The sequence below is a fragment of the Heptranchias perlo genome, chromosome 3, assembly GCF_035084215.1.
Source record: "Heptranchias perlo isolate sHepPer1 chromosome 3, sHepPer1.hap1, whole genome shotgun sequence".
Classification (NCBI taxonomy): Eukaryota; Metazoa; Chordata; class Chondrichthyes; order Hexanchiformes; family Hexanchidae; genus Heptranchias; species Heptranchias perlo.
In genome coordinates, this window is record NC_090327.1 from 17,334,654 (window position 1) to 17,354,726 (window position 20,073).

At 41.4% G+C, this 20,073-nt stretch overlaps 1 protein-coding gene across 3 annotated transcripts in view; it reads right to left on the reverse strand.

Moving 5' to 3' along the window:
* ankrd12 (ankyrin repeat domain 12) overlaps positions 1–20,073 on the reverse strand; it is a 213,014-nt gene that overhangs the window by 50,491 nt on the left and 142,450 nt on the right. For all 3 annotated transcript variants that reach the window (XM_067978369.1, XM_067978370.1, XM_067978368.1), the window contains exon 4: positions 598–666. In XM_067978369.1, the coding sequence (XP_067834470.1) occupies positions 598–666 (69 nt within the window). The remainder of the gene's footprint in view (positions 1–597; positions 667–20,073) is intronic.

Genomic DNA, 20,073 nt, shown 5'->3' on the forward strand with positions numbered 1-20,073 from the left:
GAATCACTTGCGTGTGTATGATGATTGATGTATCAATACTAGATAAGGTAGAAGTTAACTCTTATTTCTTAATAAAGTATTAAAGTTGCTGAAACTAGACTCTCAGACCTATTAATTAGAATATAGCAGCTCCGGCTAATATTAATGTAACTCAGTTTCCATGGCAGGGCACCTCAAAGTAACAGATATGATTCACCTGTCTTCCCAAATCCTTATTAAGCAACAGCAGAGACTGGTGGAGCCAACCATTTGAGGGTGCTCTACAAAAAACTTTGTTCTTTTTTTGAATTGGGTCAAAAATGCCATTAGACGTGCAGATTTGAACCCGCGGAGCTGTTCGCACTTTTTTCTTTGCAGTCTATGTCGAACACAATTAAACAGGTTAATTCCTTTACAGTGCTTTATCTAAGCCACAAGTGGGACTTGGCCATAGAATGAAGTACACATGATTGACTGAGAACTCAAAGATAAACTAATGCCACAAACATTAAATATTATTACATATAGTAATAAAGTGGAATTGGATGTATTTTTTCAAGTAACAGTTATTTGGAGGAGGGGGGAGGAGAAACTTTCACAAACGTTAACAGCATTTACCTGAGTATGCCCTATAAGGTGGTATTAATCGTTCTCCCCAGGTTTCACTTGAGTGTCCTGGATCTGAATCTAAAGAGCAAGAGAAATAGAAAATGCACAGAGTAAGAAAAATGTTTAACATTTAAAGCATGTCCTTAGCAAAGGAAATCCTGTACTTTTTAAACTAACCTAGAGTCATTAGGAACTTCTAGCTCGGTTGCAGTCTGTTCAAAAACATTTTCTTCAAGATCTTAAACAATATTTTTGTGAACTTTTAAATGGAGACTGCATATGCACATTTTCAAATGATTACAGCCTAAGCATTTACCAAAAATTCCTCCCTTGTCCAGTATGAGGACGATACCACTGTCAACACTAACCAGAACTACTTGAGAGTTTGCGTAGAATTCATCATAATTTTGGAGGAACTAAATTATGTCCATCAACACTGATCAATGAGTAAAATATCAAAAGGTATGATTCTTTTTATTTGTTGAAGGATAAAGTTATGAAAACTTCAACCTAGAGAGTTGAAGGAATGAAAAACAAGCTTGAGCATTATTTTTCATCAGCTCAGAGCTCTTTCCTCCCCAAGGTCAAATTACATTGTTTAAAAACATGTGTGCTCCTGTGAAGTCTATTTTTAGATCCTTGCAGGCCAACATTTCAGAAACTGAAATTTCCAGTCATGTGATTCTGGTAAGTGGAATGTCCACAACTGGCCAACCAAATATCAAATTTAGGTCACGTGACTCAAAACCAAGCTAAAAGGGACTTTCCTTTCTGAATTTATGACACTTATATAGCTGAACTAAAAAATGAGTTCAGCTTTATATTTAGAAAGTCAAAAAAGTGATGTGCATTAGTCTGATACCATGCAACTTTTGTGTCACATTGGGAAAAATAACAGATGTTGATATAAATGAATGAGAACTATTTTCTCTACTGGATACTACACTATGAAAATGAACTCACAACCATGGTAGCACCCGACACACTACCAAGTTTCTTAACGTAGCTCTGCGAAAGTCTTTTAGTTAGTGAGTAGCTCAGCAGTCCTCATAAGGGAAGGGAAAACAGGGATTATGGGTACTTGTGTTCCATGTACAGAGACCTGAGCATACCACATGCCAACAATAAGCAGAAGCATTGTAGCCGCATGCCAGTTTGACTCAGTTGGGTCAGAAGATTGTAGGTTTGAGATCCTAATGAAAGCCAACACCTCAGTGTAGTACTGAGGGAATGCTGCTTTGCCAGAAGTGCAGTCTTTCTGAGGAGACATCAAACAGAGGCTCAATTTGTTCCCTCAATTCCCTCCTGTTATATAGGATAAAGGTGTCAAAGAGTAGTTTTAACAACACAAGACAATTAACGAAAGGCAACTGAATCCATGGACCCTGCCCTTTCCCACAATGCACGCAGTTTGTTCTGTCGGGGGCTCTACCACACAATCTTCCCCAAAAGATAAAACTTAAAAATTTATCCCAAACACTTCCCCTTCAATATCCAAATGTTCCACTGTCTGAGGCTAAATCAGCTGTTCGCAACCTCGGTGTCCCATTTGACTACGAGCTGAGCTTCTAACCTCATATCCTCTCCATTACCAAGAAACATAGAAAATAGGAGCAAGAGTAGGCCATTCAGCCCTTCGGGCCTGCTCCGCCATTCAAAATGATCGTGGCTGATCGTCTAACTCAGTACCCTGTTCCTGATTTCTCCCCATATCCCTTGATCCCCTTAGCATTAAGAAATATATCTATCTCCTTCTTGAATACATCTAATGACTTGGGCTCCACTGCCTTCTGTGGTAGAGAATTCCACAGGTTCACCACCCTCTCAGTGAAGAATTTTCTCCTCATCTCTGTTCTAAATGGCATACCCCGTACCCGGAGACTGTGACCCCTGGTTCTGGACTTCCCAGCCATCGGGAACATCCCCTCTGCATCTACTCTGTCTAGACCTGTTAGAATTTTATATGTTTCGATGAGATCACCTCTCATTCTTCTAAACTCTAGTGAATATAGGCCTAGTCGACCCAATCTTTCCTCATACGTCAATCCTGCCATCACAGGAATCAGTCTGGTAAACCTTTGTTGCACTCCCTCCATGGCAAGGACATCCTTCCTCAGATAAGGAGACCAAAACTGCACACAATACTCCAGATGTGGTCTCACCAAGGCCCTATATAACTGCAGTAAGATATCCCTGCTCCTGTACTCAAAACCTCTTGCAACGAAGGCCAACAAACCATTCGCGACCTGACTGCTTGATGCACCTGAATGCTCGCTTTCAGCGACTGGTGTACGAGGACCCCCAGGTCTCGTTGCACCTCCCCTTTTCCCAATCTATCACCATTCAGATAATAATCTGTCTTTCTGTTTTTACAACCAAAGTGGATAACCTCACATTTATCCATGTTATGCTGCATCTGCCATGTTCTTGCCCACTCACCCAACTTGTCTAAATCACATTGGAGCCTCTTTGCATCTTCCTCACAGCTCACATTCCACCCCAGCTTTGTGTCGTCTGCAAACTTGGAAATGTAACATTTAGTTCCCTTATCCAAATCATTTATATATTGTGAATAGCTGGGGCCCAAGCACTGATCCCTGCGGTACCCCACTAGTCACGGCCTGCTAACCGGAAAAAGACCCGTTTATTCCTACTCTCTGTTTCCTGTCTGTCAATCCATGCCAGTATATTCCCCCAATCCTATGTGCTTTAATTTTGCACAATAACCTCTTGTGTGGGACCTTATCAAAAGCCTTCTGAAAATCCAAATACACCACATCTACTGGTTCTCCCCTATCTATTCTACTAGTTACATCCTCAAAAAACTCCAGTAGATTTGTTAAGCATGATTTCCCTTTCATAAACCCATGCGACTTTGTCCAATCCCGTTAATGCCCTCCAAGTGTTCTGTTAGCACATCTTTTAAAATGGACTCTAGCATTTTCCCCACTACTGATGTTAGGCTAACTGGTCTGTAATTCCCTGTTTTTTCTCTCCCTCCTCTTTTAAATAGTGGGGTTACATTTGCCACCCTGCAATCTGTAGGAACTGTTCCAGAGTCTATAGAATTTTGGAAGATGATCACCAATGCATTCACTATTTCCAGGGCCACTTCCTTTAGTACTCTGGATGTAGACTGGTCAGCCTTTAGCCCCATTAATTTCCCTAGCACTATTTTTTTTTTTACTAATACTGGTTTCCTTCAGTTTCTCCCTCTCACTCGACCCTTGGTTCCCTAACATTTCTGGGAGGTTATTTGTGTTCTCCTTTGTGAAGACAGAACCAAAGTGTTTAATTGTTCTGCCATTCCTTTGTTCCCCATTATAATTGCACCCGAAGAACGTATACTTTCACCTCCATAACATCGCCCATAACCACCCCTGCCTCCAGATTCAACTTTTCCAACGCTTTCTTGGTTGGCATCCCATCTTCCTCCCTCTGTAAACTTAAGCTCATCCAAAGCTCTGCTGCCCGTATCCTAACTCGCACCAAATCCCATTCACTCATCACCCCTGTACGTGCTGACCTATAATGGCTCCCCGTCCAGCAACGCCTTGAATTTAAAATCCTCATCCTTGTGTTCAAATTCCTCAATGGCCTTGTCCCTCCCTATTTCTGTAACCTGCTCCAGCCCTGCAACCCTCCAAGGACTCTGTGGTCCTCCAATTCTGGCCTCTTGTGCATCCTCCACTTCTTTCATCTCTCCATTGGCAGCCGTGCCTTCAGCTGTCTAGGCCCTAAGCTCTGGAATTCCCTCCCTAAACCTCTCTGCCTCTTTCCTCCTTTTAAGATGCTCCTTAAAACCTCTCTCTTTGACCAAGCTTTTGGTCACCTGTCCTAATATCTCCTTATATGGCTCGGTGTCAAATCTTGTCTGATAACGCTGCTGTGAAGCGCCTTGGAACATTTTATTACTTTAAAGGTGCTATATAAATGCACGAAGTTGTTGCTCCAAGATAATAGCCAACATTGTCATCTTATTTTCTAATGATGTTATGATGTTACACAGTTTTGAAATAAAAATGTAATTTGAGTAAATAGTTAAACACTCAAATTTTCTTTTCCCATGTTCTCATCTCTCCTTCCCCCCTCCCCTCTCAAAAAAATACTAACTCTCCACATTCATACTACTCTCAGGTCATGAATATGTGATGGTTCAGCCCACAGATTTGGTCAGTGCTACTTCATGGATTACTCAAGAGAAAGTACATAAGTACTGCTTACACATCCCTCACCTACACAAAAATCTAGACTACTTGCTCAAGACAGGAAAACCTCACTTTTCTGCAATGCATATGAATTAGGGAATGGTGGCAGACGTTGGTCAAGCTTCTTGCTCCTCTTGTTATCCAGTGACCCCTGTTGGATGCCAGGTTAGGACACGACATACTAAGTGTGATTCCTCACCAGTGAAGAATAGCTCACTGATTATTCCTATCTCTCTCTATGGTGCTTGAATGGAGCATTCCCTCTCAGCTCCGTGACCATCTCTCCGAAAACTCTCCGGTCAAGTAACTCCAGTCCAGCATCCGCCCTTCTCACAGCACTGAAGCAGCCCCAAAGTCACGAGTTATATCCTCTGTGATTTTACCGTGACTCTTTGACAGTGTTCAAAATGGGTGCCCTATACCATCGACCTCCAATGTCACTCCTCTTTCTTCTAGCTCCTTGGGCGTGCCCGTGCATGGTTCCAGTCCTACCTATCCAAATGCAGACAGCGCAACTCCAGATATGGCTTCTCTTCCTACCCCAACACTGTCACCTGCAAAGTCCCTCAAAAATGGCCTTCCTACTCTGCTTGGTTTCATTGGTCAGAACATTGAATACAGGAGTTGGGATGTCTTGTTGAAGTTGTACAAGACATTAGTTAGGCCACACTTGGAATACTGTGTACAGTTCTGGTCACCCTATTATAGAAAGGATATTATTAAACTAGAAAGAGTGCAGAAAAGATTTACTCGGATGCTGCCGGGACTTGATGGTTTGACTTATAGGGAGAGGTTAGATAGACTGGGACTTTTTTCCCTGGAGAGTAGGAGGTTTAGGGGTGATCTTATAGAAGTCTATAAAATAATGAGGGGCATAGATAAAGGTAGATAGTCAAAATCTTTTCCCAAAGGTAGGGGAGTCTATAACGAGGGGGCATAGATTTAAGGTGAGAGGGGAGAGATACAAAAGGGTCCAGAGGGGCAATTTTATCACTCAAAGGGTGGTGAGTGTCTGGAACGAGCTGCCAGAGGCAGTAGTAGAGGCGGGTACAATTTTGTCTTTTAAAAAGCATTTGGACAGTTACATGGGTAAGATGGGTATAGAGGGATATGGGCCAAGTGCAGGCAATTGGGACTAGCTTAGTGGTATAAACTGGGCGACATGGACATGTTGGGCCGAAGGGCCTGTTTCCATGTTGTAAACTTCTATGATTCTACTCCTTAGCTATATGCTGCCCTTTGACATCATCCACAGGAATGGGATCAGCTTTCACAAGTACACTGATGACATATAACTCTATATTTCCACCACTTTTTTTGACCACTTGATTACCTCCATTTTATCAGACTACTTGTCTTGCATAAAAGTCCTGGATTAGTCTTTCCTGCTTATCAGTAAGAACAAAGCCAGCATCTTTGGCTCCTGCTACTGACTCAATCGCCCTCCAGGCTTAACCAGCCCGTTAACAATCTTGGTGTCCTATTCAACTCAATGAATTTTAAACCGAGCTGAATTTTAAACCCTACATCCTAGCTATTACCTAGATAGTGATGGATAGTTTCATCCCACAACATTGCCCTGCCCCCATCCCCCGTCATTACCTCACTCACTGAAACCCTTATACATGCCTGTGTCACTGGACTACAACTTTCTTTTTGTTGGCCTCCCATCCTGTACCTTCCATAAACTCCATCTTGTCTAAAATTCTGATGCACACTTCCCATAAGACACCAAGACCAGCTTGCCCATCACATAGGAACAAGAGTAGGCCATTTAGCCCCTTGAGCCTGTTCCGCCATTCAATGAGATCATGGATGATTTGTGACCTAACTCCATATACCCACCGTAGCTCCATATCCCTTAATAACTTTGGTTAACAAAAATCTATCAATCTCAGATTTAAAATTAACAATTGAGCTAGTTCAACTGCCGTTTGTTGAAGAGAGTTCCGAACTTCTATCACCCTTTACGTCTAGAAGTGTTTCCTAACCTTACTCCTGAAAGTGCTGGCTCTCATTTTTAGGCTATGTCCCCTAGTCCTAGACTCCCCAACCAGCAGAAATAGTTTCTCTCTATCCACCCCATCAGTTCCCCTTAAAATCTTGAAAACTTTGATCAAATCACCCCTTAATTTTCTAAATTCCTACAAATACAACCCCAGTTTGTGTAATCTCTCCTCGTAATTTGAACCTTGGAGTCCAGGTATCATTCTATTAAATCTACGCTGCACTCCCTCCAAGGCCAATGTATCCTTCCTAAGAACTGAACACAGTACTCCAGGTGTGGTCTAAACAGGGCTTTGTATAGCTGTAGTATAACTTCTACCCCCTTGTATTCTAGTCCTCTAGATATAAAGGCCAGCATTCCATTAGCCGTTTTGATTATTTTCTGTACCTGTCTGTGACATTTTAATGATCTACGTGGTGCCAGAGGACTGGAGAATTGCAAATGTTACACCCTTGTTCAAAAAAGGATGTAAGATAAATCCAGCAATTACAGGCCAGTGAGTTTAACCTCGGTGGTGGGGAAGCTTTTAAAAACGATAATGTGGGACAAAATTAATTGTCACTTGGACAAATAAAGGAAAGCCAGCATGGATTTGTTAAAGGCAAATCGTGTTTAACTGACTTGATTGAGTTTTTTGACGAGGTAAGAGAGGGTTGATGAGGGCAATGCGGTTGATGTGTATATAGACTTTCAAAAGGCATTTGATAAAGTGCCACATAATAGGCTTGTCAGCAAAATTGAAGCCCATGGAGTAAAAAGGGCAGTGGCAGCATGGATACGAAACTGACTAAGTGACAGGAAACAGGGTAGTGGTGAACAGTTGTTTTTCAGAGTGGAGGAAGATGTGCAGTGGTGTTCCGCAGGGGCTGATACTAGGACCACTGCCTTTTTTGATATATATTAATGACTTTGACAGGGCACAATTTCAAAATATGCAGATGACACAAAAAGTATAGTAAACAGTGAGGAGGATAGTAATAGACTTCAAGAGGACATAGACAGGCTGGTGGAATGGCAGATACAGGGCAGATGAAATTAACGCATAGAAGTGCGAAGTGATACATTTTGGCAGGAAGAATGAGGCGAGGCAATATAAACTAAATGGTACAATTCTAAAGGGGGTACAGAAACAGAGAGACCTGGAAGTTTATTTGCACAAATCTTTGAAGGTGGCAGGACAGGTTGAGAAAGCATCGGGGATCCTGGGCTTTATAAATAGAGACAGAGTACAAAAGCAAGGAAGTTATGTTGTACCTTTGTAAATCACTAGTTCAGCCACAACTGGAGTATTGTATCCAGTTCTGGGCACCGCACTTTAGGAAGGATGTGAAGGCCTTAGAGAGGGTGCAAAAAGCATTTACTAGAATGGTTCCAGGGATAAGGGACTTCAGTTACATGGATAGACTGGAGAAGCTGGGGTTGTTCTCCTTAGAGCAGAGAAGGTTGAGAGGAGATTTGATAGAAGTGTTCAAAATCATGAAGGGTCTAGATAAAATAAAGAGAAACTGTATCTGTTGGCGGAAGGATTGAGAACCAGGGGACACAGATTTAAGGTGACTAGCAAAAGAACAAAAGACGATATGAGGAAAAACTTTTTTACGCCACGAGTAGTTATGATCTGGAATGCGCTGCCTGAAAGGGCGATGGAAGCAGATTCATTTGTGGCTTTCAAAAAGGAATTGCTAAATACTTGAAGGGAACAAATTTGCAGGGCCTTCGGGGATAGAGAGGGGGGATGGGACTAACATGGATTGCTCTTACAAAGAACCGGCATGGGCTCGATGGGCCGAATGGCTGTAACCAATCTATGTCCATGGACCCCTAAGTCTCTCTGGACCTCCATTGTTTCGAGCTTTCCACCATTTAGAAAGTACTCTGATCTATCCTTTTTCGGTCCAAAGTGGATGAGCTCATACTTGACTACATTGAATTCCATTTACCACTGTTTTGCCCATTCACTTAATCTATTAATATCTCACTGTAATGTTATGCTTCCATCTACACTGCTTACAATGCTGCCCATCTTTGTGTTATTGTCAAACTTGGATATGTGGCTCTCTATCCAGTTATCTAAGTCATTAACAAATAGAGTGAATAATTGAGGCCCCAACACAGATCCAACTGCCTAACTAAGTCAATAATTTGCCCTCAATTCCATGAGCTTCAACTTTAGCTAACAGTCTCTTGTGGGAGCTTATCAAATGCCTTCTGGAAGTCCATATAAACAACATCCATAGGCATTCCCCTGTCCACTACATTAGTCACCTCTTCAAAAAATTCAATCAGGTTCGTCAAGCATGACCTACCCTTTACCCATGCTGATCAGCTGAAAATTTTCAAGATTTTCGGTCACTCTATCGTTAATTATAGACTCTAGTAATTTCCCTACAACAGATGTTAGGCTAACTGGTCTATAATTCGTTGGTTTTTCCCCCTCATCTTCCTTAAGCTTCTACTGTGCAATTTTCCAATCTAAAGGAATGGTTCCTGAATCGAGAGAACTTTGGAAGATTATAGTTAGGGCATCTACAATGTTCTCACCTACTTTCTTTAAAACCCTGGGATAGAAACCATCTGGTCCTGGGGGTGTCACTTTTTAGTGCTATTATTTTCTTCATTAACGCCTTCCTCACTGATGTGCGTGGTTCCTTGTCCCCAATGCATTAAATTTAAAATCTCTGTCCTAGTCTATAAATCACTCCATATCCTTGTCTCATCCTGACTCTGCAATCTCATCCAATTGCTCCATTCCTCTGACTCCAGCCTTCTATGTATCTCCCTTCAGTTTACCCCATCAAAGATAGCACAACCATCAAATGCCTTGAACTCCTTCCCGAAACCTCTTTCTGCACCTTTAAAAATCTCAAAACCCTATCTTCAACCAAGCTTTTGATCACTGTTCCTGGCTTGGTGTGTGCTTTCCTTATTTGTGAAGTGCCATGGGAAGTTTCTTTATGCTAAGGATGCTTCATAAATGCAAGCTGTTGTTTAACATTCACTGTCAAGGGTTACGTACGAATAATAGCCATTTGGAGGGAAATCAGCACGCGTGGGATTATAGTCCAGCGAGGATTCGATGGCTTCAGAAGAGATGGCGAGGAAAGAAATTCGGCTGGGGAACAAACCTCCATCAAATCAGAAAATGTCAATCAAGGCTGGGATTCAAATACTGATCTGCTAACTCATATTTATACAATCGTTGTGGCTTCTATAACAGTGTGTTAACCACTTTTTCACAGGATTAAGTTCTAATGTGGCAAGCTACACCATGTGACTATTACTAAATAGCCAAAGTCAGTGAAGGGATTAAAGCTCAGAACTCAACCATCCAAACACAGACAATGTTACACCAAAATAATCTCTCAAATATAGCCTCTAAATGATAACATAACAAGGCCTCAACCTCAATTACCAATACACCAACCAATTCAACATATGCAACTGCAGTATTGTGCAATTGTGGATAAATATACAGTAGGTACTTAAATCCCTCCATGGCTTCACCCTCCCCATCTCTGTAACCTCTTCTAGTACACCTCTCTTTCCCTCCCCCCCAAAAAAATCTCTATTCCTTTAATTCTGGCCTCTTGTGCTTTCTCCCTAACCCCATCACTGGGTGTCATCGGTCTCCTAGGCCCCGTGATCTGAAATTTGCTGCCCCTCTGCATCTCCACCTTCCTCTCTTACTTTAAGACTCTTGTTAAAACCCACCTTTTTGACCAAGATTCGGTCACCCCCCCCCCCAATCTCTCCTTTGGTTCGGCATCCTTTTTTCCTCTTATGCCTCTGTGAAGCGCATTAAGACGATTTTCTGCATTAAAGGTGTTATTTAACTGCAAGTTGTTGTTGTTGTTGAACAGACATGTCATGTACACATTTTTATCCACGTATGTGATGCAGTTGGTTCCATTGTCATTTAACTACAGTACCCTATCAGGACTCTTGCAGCATCCTCCACTAGCATATATCTCATAAGCAGGGTTCAGTTGAGCACAGTATAGCTTGCTAATTAAGCCAGGAAGGCTGCTACATTGCTGCAATTTAATTATTTTTACTGCACAATATAACACTGTACATATGCATATAATCAGACACTGCACAAAAACTGTTTGCTTGGATTGGTTGGCCTCTGAATCAGTCCTGACTTGAAGCCACGATCGATCTGGAGCACAGCATTTGTAATGGTGGCAAGGTTAGATTTTGGGAAATTTTAATCGGAGCTCTATCTAGGAGCATAAACAGGGCTACAACTGGGTGTCAAAAGCATTGTATTTATTGGGAAATTGAATGACTTTCACAATAAATTTGATGTATAGAGCTACATCAGTCTGATTTCTGACAAGCTATAAATCTTATCAAACATTTCAATCATTGTCACATTGTTAAAACATAGCTTGCAATGGAGCAAAACAAAGACATTTAATTTCACCTGCAGGACTTTGTAAAGAGATGTTAGTTTTAATACAGGAATCAATCCTGAAAAACTGAATACATTTAACACGTAGTAATTTGTGTCAAAGTCATCAAACTAAAGATATCACTGCAATCCCTACCAATAGCATTTTCTGGGAGTAGAATCCATTTCTCCCAATAACTTGTGAGTTTCAGTTCAAAATACAAATCATTCTAACAGAGTGGAAAGAAGGAGATATAAAAAGAAAAAGAATACAAAATGCTAGAAATTGAAGGAGACACTTCAAGTAGGACGCTACGCTGGCTGGGAGTGTACATTGGAAATTCAGGCATATTCTACGCATGATTTTCTCCGATCATTAAATGGTTGGAAAATCATGTGCAACATGTGCCTGAATTTCTAATATGCACTGCCAGCGGGTAAGGCTCCTTGCCATAAGTGCGTGGTCTTAAAAGGCCCCCTATAACTCTATGTGGCTAAAGCTATAATTGATGTAATAACATGTGATACTAGTTCTGGCTCAAAAGTGGAAAATTATATAATTCCTGAGATTAACAACACTCACCTTAATGAGCACCTTCTCCCTCAAAGATGTTTTCTACTTTTCACAGCATGCTTCAACCAAACTATACTTGACTAATTTTGGCTGCATTGGTCTCACTGTATGGATTTTACCAAATCTTTGCTTATTAATCAGCAGAGTCACTGTTCATTAAAATGTCAAGTGTACAAATTGGTTTTACTGAAATTAAATATGGAGGAAGTACTTTTTGATAAACATTAGAGGATAAGCTCTTGCAAGGCATTGCTCTGAAGGTTATTTTGGCATCTATTTAAACATTTTTTATGTTTACCTTTTATTTATGATGATCTCTCTGGTGTCTTTCTCCTCCCCCACCCAGTGTTTACTGCTCAAGTTTCTCAATTGTTTTCTTTCCAGATGAGATATACTGTATACAGGTTTCATTATTTTCATATTTTTTTAACCACTAACAAAACTGTCCCATCTATTCTGAATCAACTGTAGTTAACAGATATGACAGCAAGTCTGTATCCAATACTATGCCATGAACTGTCTCTAAAATGGAGTTAAACTGTGCATCTTCCACATTTAAAATGGCAGCCTTATTAAGGTAACAAAACACTAAAGAAGTGTACCTAACAGGGAAAATCCTTATTAAAGGCCATGCTAAATTTATACCATTATGGACTTTTCCAATTTATTTAATTGTCTGGCAATACAGGCAACTAGAGGATACACAAAAATTTCTCAACTCCCCCAGTAGGTAGCTAATGTAAAGGTCAGAACATCTAAGCAACTCTAAAACATATGATATTGGTGGTCCCTACATACAGGCTCTACTCCAAACTTGGGTGCTCCTCCATCATATAGGCTACACCCCAATTCAAAATGAACATTGACTTTAAAAAGTACAGCATATAGGCAAGTCAGTATGGTACATTCCAAAGATGATGTTTCTAGATAAATTGGATAAAGTCCATGGTCCCAACAACGCAGGAACCATAGTCACCACAGACTATTTGATCATCTATGACTAGAACCATAGAAAAGATACAGCACAGAAGGGGGCCATTCGGCCCATCGTGTCCACGCCGTCTCAAAGAACAACCAGGTGCCCATTCTAATCCCACATTCCAGCACCCGGTCCGTAGCCCTGCAGCTTACAGCATTTTAGGGGCAGGTCCAGGTACTTTTTAAAAAAGAGTTGAGGGTCCCTGCCTCTACCACCAATTCGGCAGCAAATTCCATACACCCACCACCCTCTGGGGAAAAAAGTTTTTTCCTCATGTCCCCTCTAATCCTTCCGCCAATCAGTTTAAATCTATGTCCTCTAGTTCTTGAACTCTCCGCTAGGGGAAGCAGGTACTTCCTGTCTACTCTATCTGGGCCCCTCATAATTTTGTACACCTCAATCAAGTCACCCCTCAGCCTCCTCTGCTCCAAGGAAAACAACCCCAGCCTATCCAATCTCTCCTTGTAGCTGCAATTTTCAAGCCCTGGCAACATTCTTGTGACCAGAACTGCATACAATACTCCAGCTGTGGCCTCACCAGCGTTTTATACAGTTCCATCATTGCATCCCTGCTTTTGTATTCTATACCTCGGCTAATAACGGAGACCATTCCGTATGCCTTCTTCACAACCGTATCTACCTGTACTGCCACCTTCAGGGACCTGTGCACATGCACTCCAAGGTCTCTCACTTCCTGTACCCCTCTCAATATATTCCCGTTTACTGCGTATTCCCTTTTACTGTTTGCCCTCCCTAAGTGCATTACCTCACACTTCTCCGGGTTGAACTCCATTTGCCACTTTTCCGCCCACTCCACCAACCCATTGATATCATCTTGGAGTCCACAGCTATCCTCTTCACTATCAACAACACGGCAAATTTTTGTGTCGTCTGCAAATTTGCCAATCATACCCCCTGCATTCAAGTTCAAATCATTAATATATACCACAAACAGCAAGGGACCCAACACTGAGCCCTGTGGCACACCACTGGAAACGGATTTCCATTCACAAAGACATCCATCCACTTTTACCCTTTGTTTCCTGTTACTGAGCCAATTTTGGATCCAATTTCCCTGTATCCCATGGGCTTTTACCTTTCTGACCAGTCTGCCATGTGGCCGTACTTAAATCCATGTAGACAACATCCACTGCACTACCCTCATCAATCCTCCTTGTCACTTCCTCAAAGAATTCAATCAGATTTGTAAGGCATGACCTTCCCTGAACAAATCTATGCTGACTATCCCTGATTAAACCATGCCTTTCCAAGTGATAGAATCAATACTGAGATAGGATAAACTAATAGTTTGCCCACCACCAAGATAAGACTGACCGTCCTATAATTGTTCGGCCTTTCCCTTGTACCCTTTTTAAACAATGGTACTACGTTTGCAGACTTCCAGTCCTCCGGTACCTCCCCTGTACCTAGTGAGGATTGGAAAATGATCCTCAGAGCATCCGCTATTTCCTCCCTGGCTTCCTTCAATAGCCTAGGAAACAATCCATCTGGCCCTGGTGCCTTATCAACTTTCAAGGATTCCAGTCCCTCTAGTACTTCCTCTCTCGTTATGTTTACCGTATCCAATATTTCACACCTCTCCTCTTTAACTACTATGTCCGGATCCTCCCTTTCCCTTGTGAATATGGAGACAAAATATTCATTTAAAACCCTACCCACATCCTCTGCTTCTACACACAAGTTACCCTGATCATCCCTGATAGGTTCCACCTTTTCCTTAGCTATCCTCTTGTTCTTAATGTACTGATAAAACATCTTTGGGTTTTCTTCAATCTTACTAGCTAATATTTTTTCATGCCCTCTCTTTGCTTTCCTTATTTCCTTTTTCGTTATCCCTGTACTTTCTATACTCCTCTAGGCTTTCTGCAGTATTTAGTTTTCTGTGACATAAGCTTTCTTTTTCTGCTTCACCTTGCCCCGTATACTTCTAAACAACCAGGGGGCTCTAAATTTGGCAGTGCCACCCTTCTTCTTGGAGGGGACATATCTGCATTGTACCCATAGAATTTCACTTTTTAGTGCCTCCCACTGGCTTGCCACTGATTTCTCCTCGAGTAGTTGTGTCCAATCCACTTCTGCCAAATCACCTCTTAGTTCTGTCAAATTTGCCTTCTCCCAATTTAAAATGTTTACTCCTGATTTAACTCTATCCTTTTCCATAATAATGCTAAAACTAACTTAATTGTGGTCACTATCCCCAATATGGTCACCCAGTGTCACTTCACCCACTTGCCCATCTTCATTTCCCAGGACTAAATCTAGAATTGCATCCCCTCTTGTTGGGCTCATCATGTACTGGCTACGCTTCTTCTTACAATTTTCAATTTGTTCTTAAATGGATATGTCTCCAATTTTCTTTTGGTAAAAGGAGTATATCAAAATAACTAATTGCATCAGTTGAGGGTCTATTCCTCAAATAATCTACACTGTGGCAAAAAAAAGTTGCTTTTACTCTTTAGTCTTGCTAAATGCTATAGTCGTCCTCTAGCTCTATGCTAAAAGTTAATTCTCCAATGAAATCAATGAGTTCTGTGATAATTTAGCCCAATGGCAAAATTATCTTGTTGCTCCTCTCTAAGCCCTCCCCAAGAATTGAAATTTGTCACAACCAATAAGTCAGAGGGTCTTCTTTTATTAGAAAAACGCAGTTTACGGGGTTATACAATAGAAGTGTTTAACATTATGAAAGGATGGGACAGGGTACATAGAAACACGGTTTCCAGTAGTTGAGGGATCAAGAATGAGGGGCCATAGATGGAAGATTAAATGCAAGAGATTTAGAACTGAAGTCAGGAGCAACTTCCTCACACAGAGTTGTGAGTTTGTGGCATTCGCTTCCAGGGTTAGTGATTCAGACAGAAACTATGTCAACATTCAAGATTAGATTGGATAGGTGGATGAAGGAAAATGGGTTGAAGAGATCTGGGAACAGGATGGGTAAATGTGGGTGGAGGGTTAATGCCAACACGGACTGGTTGGGATGAATGGCCTGTTTCCATGTTGTAACTTCTATATATTTCTATGGTTAAATAACCTGTTTCAACTTGTAATCAAACATTTGACATATATTTGAGAGGGTAGCGAATAATGGAACCAATGTGGGAAACCAGGAAAGGAGGGCAGGGGGAACAAACAGGAGGAGGACAGAAAGAGGGGAGGAGAGCAGGGAAAAGACAGTGGAAGGGGGCGAGAAAAGGGGCGCTGAGGAAGGGGAATTCAGATTAGTGAGGATAGGAGGATTGAGACATGGGCCTACCATCGAGAGAAGGGAAATACAGCCAGTAGGGGTATGTGTGCTCTGGTTAGGAAATGCAGTTGTTGGTTTGGGGGGGGGGGGGGGGTGGCTTGGGGAAAGGGATTGGCTTCTAGTGTGGAGGATGGGTTTTGAAGGGGAGATGCAGTCAGCAATGGACTAATAGGAATTTGAACCTACAGGGTGATTATTAGTACCGGGGAACTGAACATCTGTTTGCACTTTCTGCATTCAGTGTCAATGGCAAGCATTTCAAGATGAGGTATATATCTTAATCTCGGAAGAGCTCTGCAGGATCCCACAAAAGTCATTCTTTAAGACCACTTGGAATGGGATTGCCAATTTATAGGCAGCTTTGCAATGTGGGCTGGTGCTCAATAGGAAGTGGGTTGATCCAAACTATTTCCCATTAGACCCCTACAGCCACAGAGAAGACATTCATTCCATCGGCCTGGTCTCGATTCAAACCTGGGTCCCAAAGATAAAAGGATGGTTTGCAAACTAACTGTGCCATCCAGTACTCCAGTTTAATTTATTTAGTTCTCTTTCAATGCTATCAGTTTCCCTTCATTTGCCCATGTGTTTTCAAGTAACATTTATTAACAGCTTTGCAGAGAATTTAGGACACGTCCTTGAATAATTCTGCTCATCATTATCCCCAAAGTCTGTTGATCACGGTGTACTTTCTATTGTCTGGCTAGTCTTCAATCTAGCGGGCTAATTTTAGGGGACTTAATCTCCTTTACAAGCTCTGGAAGTGGAGCTTTATTAAATGCCTTCCAAACCGGCAAGTAAATTGCATACACTGGATAGTCCTTAAAAAATAGTTTAAACCCTTCATCAAAGAGCTCCAGTAAATTACTATGGCTCAATTTGTTTTGAATACTATGCTGAGCATTCCTTATGGTCTTTTTGGAAGAAAAAGATAAACTACAGACATTTCACCGCAACTAATATTAGATTAACTGGTCTATAATTCTTGATTCAAAAGCAAAATACTGCAGATGCTGGGAATCTGAAATAAAAACAGAAAATGCTGGAAATACTCAGCAAGTCGGGCAGCATCTGTGGAGAAAGAAACAGAGAAAGAAGGGTCATCAACCCGAAACGTTAACTCTGTTTCTTTCTCCACAGATGCTGCCTGACTTGCTGATTATTTATAATTCTTCATTCATGTATTGTTCATTCCTTGACTAGTAGGGGAATTTTCACTATTCTCCAGTTCTCAGGTTCAACCCTCATTTGTTGAGCTCCTAACAATAGTAACCACAGCTGTACTCATTTCCTTAAATATTTAAAGGAACATACAAAATACAATGTTTACATTCGTAGCAACACAAGCCACACTGTAAATCGGTTATATCAGCTTTCATAGCCACATACAGATCATGAACTGAAACTTGAGTTTGTTTGGTACTCCTCTTATCTGAGAAAATGTCTCAGAGCACTCAACAAGATGAGGAACATAAAAGGAAGCAACTTTAGTTATGGTGGTGTGGAGTTGCAGAAAGGTATTTTTAAAGAGACTTTTGAAGGCAGACAAAGTGGTTTTATCATAGAATAGAATCATCGAAAGGTTACAGCACGGAAGGAGGCCATTCGGCCCATCAAGTCTGTGCTGGCTCTACACAAGAGCAATCCAGTTAGACCCACTCACCCGCCCTATCACTGTAGCCCTGCAAATATTTTCCTTTCAAGTACTTATCCAGTTCCCTTTTGAAGACCATGACTGAATCTGCCTCCATCACCCCTCGGGCAGTGCATGCCAGAATCTAAACACTCACTGTGTAAAAGAGTATTTCCTCATGTCACCTTTGGTTCTTTTGCAAATCACCTTAAATCTATGTCCTCTGGTTCTTGACTCTTCTGCCAATGGGAACAGTTTCTACCTGCTCTGGCTAGACCCTTCATGATTTTGAATACCTCTACCAAATCTCCTCTCAACCATCTCCGTCCCAAGGAGAACAACCCCAGCTTCTCCAGTCTATCCACATAATTGAAGTTCCTCATCCCTGGAATCATTCTAGTAAATCTCTTCTGCACCCTTTCTAAGGCCTTCAAGTCTTTCCCAAAGTGCGGTGCCCAGAACTGGACACAATACTCCAGCTGTGGCTGAATCAGTGTTTTATAAAGGTTCTATCATGACTTCCTTGCTTTTGTACTCAATGCCTCTATTTATAAAGCCCAGGATTCCGTATGCTTTTTTAACCGCTTTCTCAACCTGCCCTGCCACCTTCAACGATTTGTGTGTATATACCCCCAGATCTCTCTGTTCCTGTACCCCTTTAGAATTGTGCCCGTCAGCTTATATTGCCTCTCCTCGTTCTTCTTACTGAAATGTATCATCTCGGATTTTTCTGAACTAAATTTCATCTGTCACGAGTCCGCCCATGCCACCAGCCTGTCTATATCCTCTTGAAGTCTATCACTATCCTCCTCACTGTTCAATACACTTTCAAATTTTGTGTCATCTGCAAATTTGGAAATTGTGCCCTATACGCCCAAGTCCAAGTCATTAATATATATCAAGAAAAACAGTGGTCCTAGTACCGACCCCTGGGGAACATCACAGTACACCTCCCTCCAGTCCGAAAAACAACCGTTCACCACTACTCTCTGTTTCTTGTCACTTAGCCAATTCTGTATCCATGCTGCTAGTGCCCCTTTTATTCCATGGGCTTCAATCTTGATGACAAGACTATTATGCAACACTTTATCAAATGCCTTTTGAAAGTCCATATACACCATATCAACTGCGTTGCCCTCATTTACCCTCTCTTATCTCATCAAAAAACTCTATCAGGTTAGTTAAACATGATTTGTCTTTAAAAAAATCTGTGCTGGCTTTCCCTAATGAATCCATACTTGTCTAAGTGACTGTTAATTCTGTCACGGATTATCATTTCTAAAAGTTTCCCCACCGCTGAGGTTAAACTGACTGGCCTATAGTTGCTGGGTTTATCCTTACACCCTTTTTTGAACAAGGGTGTAACATTTGCAATTCTCCAGTCCTCTGGAACCACCCCCATATCAAAGAATGTTTGGAAGATTTTGGCCAGTACCTCTGCAATTTCCACCCTTACTTCCCTCAGCAACCTAGGATGCATCCCATCTGGACCAGGTGACTTACCTACTTTAAGTACAGTTAGCCTTTCTTTACCTCCTTATCATCAATTTTTAGCCCTGCCTGTATCTCAACTACATCTTCCTTTACTGAGGCTCTGGCAGCATCTTCTTCCATGGTAAAGACAGATGCAAAGTACTCATTTAGTACCCCGGCCATGCCTTCTGCCTCCATGAGAAGACCTGTTTTTTGGTCCCTAATCGGCCCTACCCCTCCTCTTACTACCCATTTACTGTTTACATGCCAATAGACTTTTGGATTCTCTTTTATGTTGGCCGCCAGTCTATTCTCATACTCTCTCTTTGCTCCTCTTATTTCCTTTTTCACTTCCACTCTGAACTTTTAGGAAAGTATTCCAAGAGTTGGTGCAAAGTGACTAAAAGAATGGCCTTCAAAGGCCTCAACCGATGGAACAGAAGAGTAGGCAGCAATCCATGGCAGAGGAGAGGAAGGTGCATGCAGGAACATACGAATGAAGAAGATTGCTCAGATTGGATAGAGTAAGGCTGTGCAGGGATCTGAAAACAAGGACAAAGATCTTTAAGTTGGTCTTCTTTGAAACCAAGATAAATTATTTTTTTAAAAAGATAGCACCACACTCAAGATTGACTTCCACATTTTTAATAGTCAAAAGCCCTTACAATCATTACATTTAATAGCAAAAATTGGTAGGTTATTAAGGAAAATGACAAGGAACTGTAAACTTTGCAATCGTAGATAATATCATAAATGTTACACAGATGACACTGGATGAATCAGAGTAGGTTACAAGGCAATAACCTAAACTGATGCAAAATCTTCAAGAACATTGGGTTTCCTCACATGGTGAATTACAAAGGAATTCACCATCCTTTAAATCATACAAAGGGAGATCTGTGATACACTTACTGGTTCTTAGCCCTCTCCATTACCATAGTGTAGG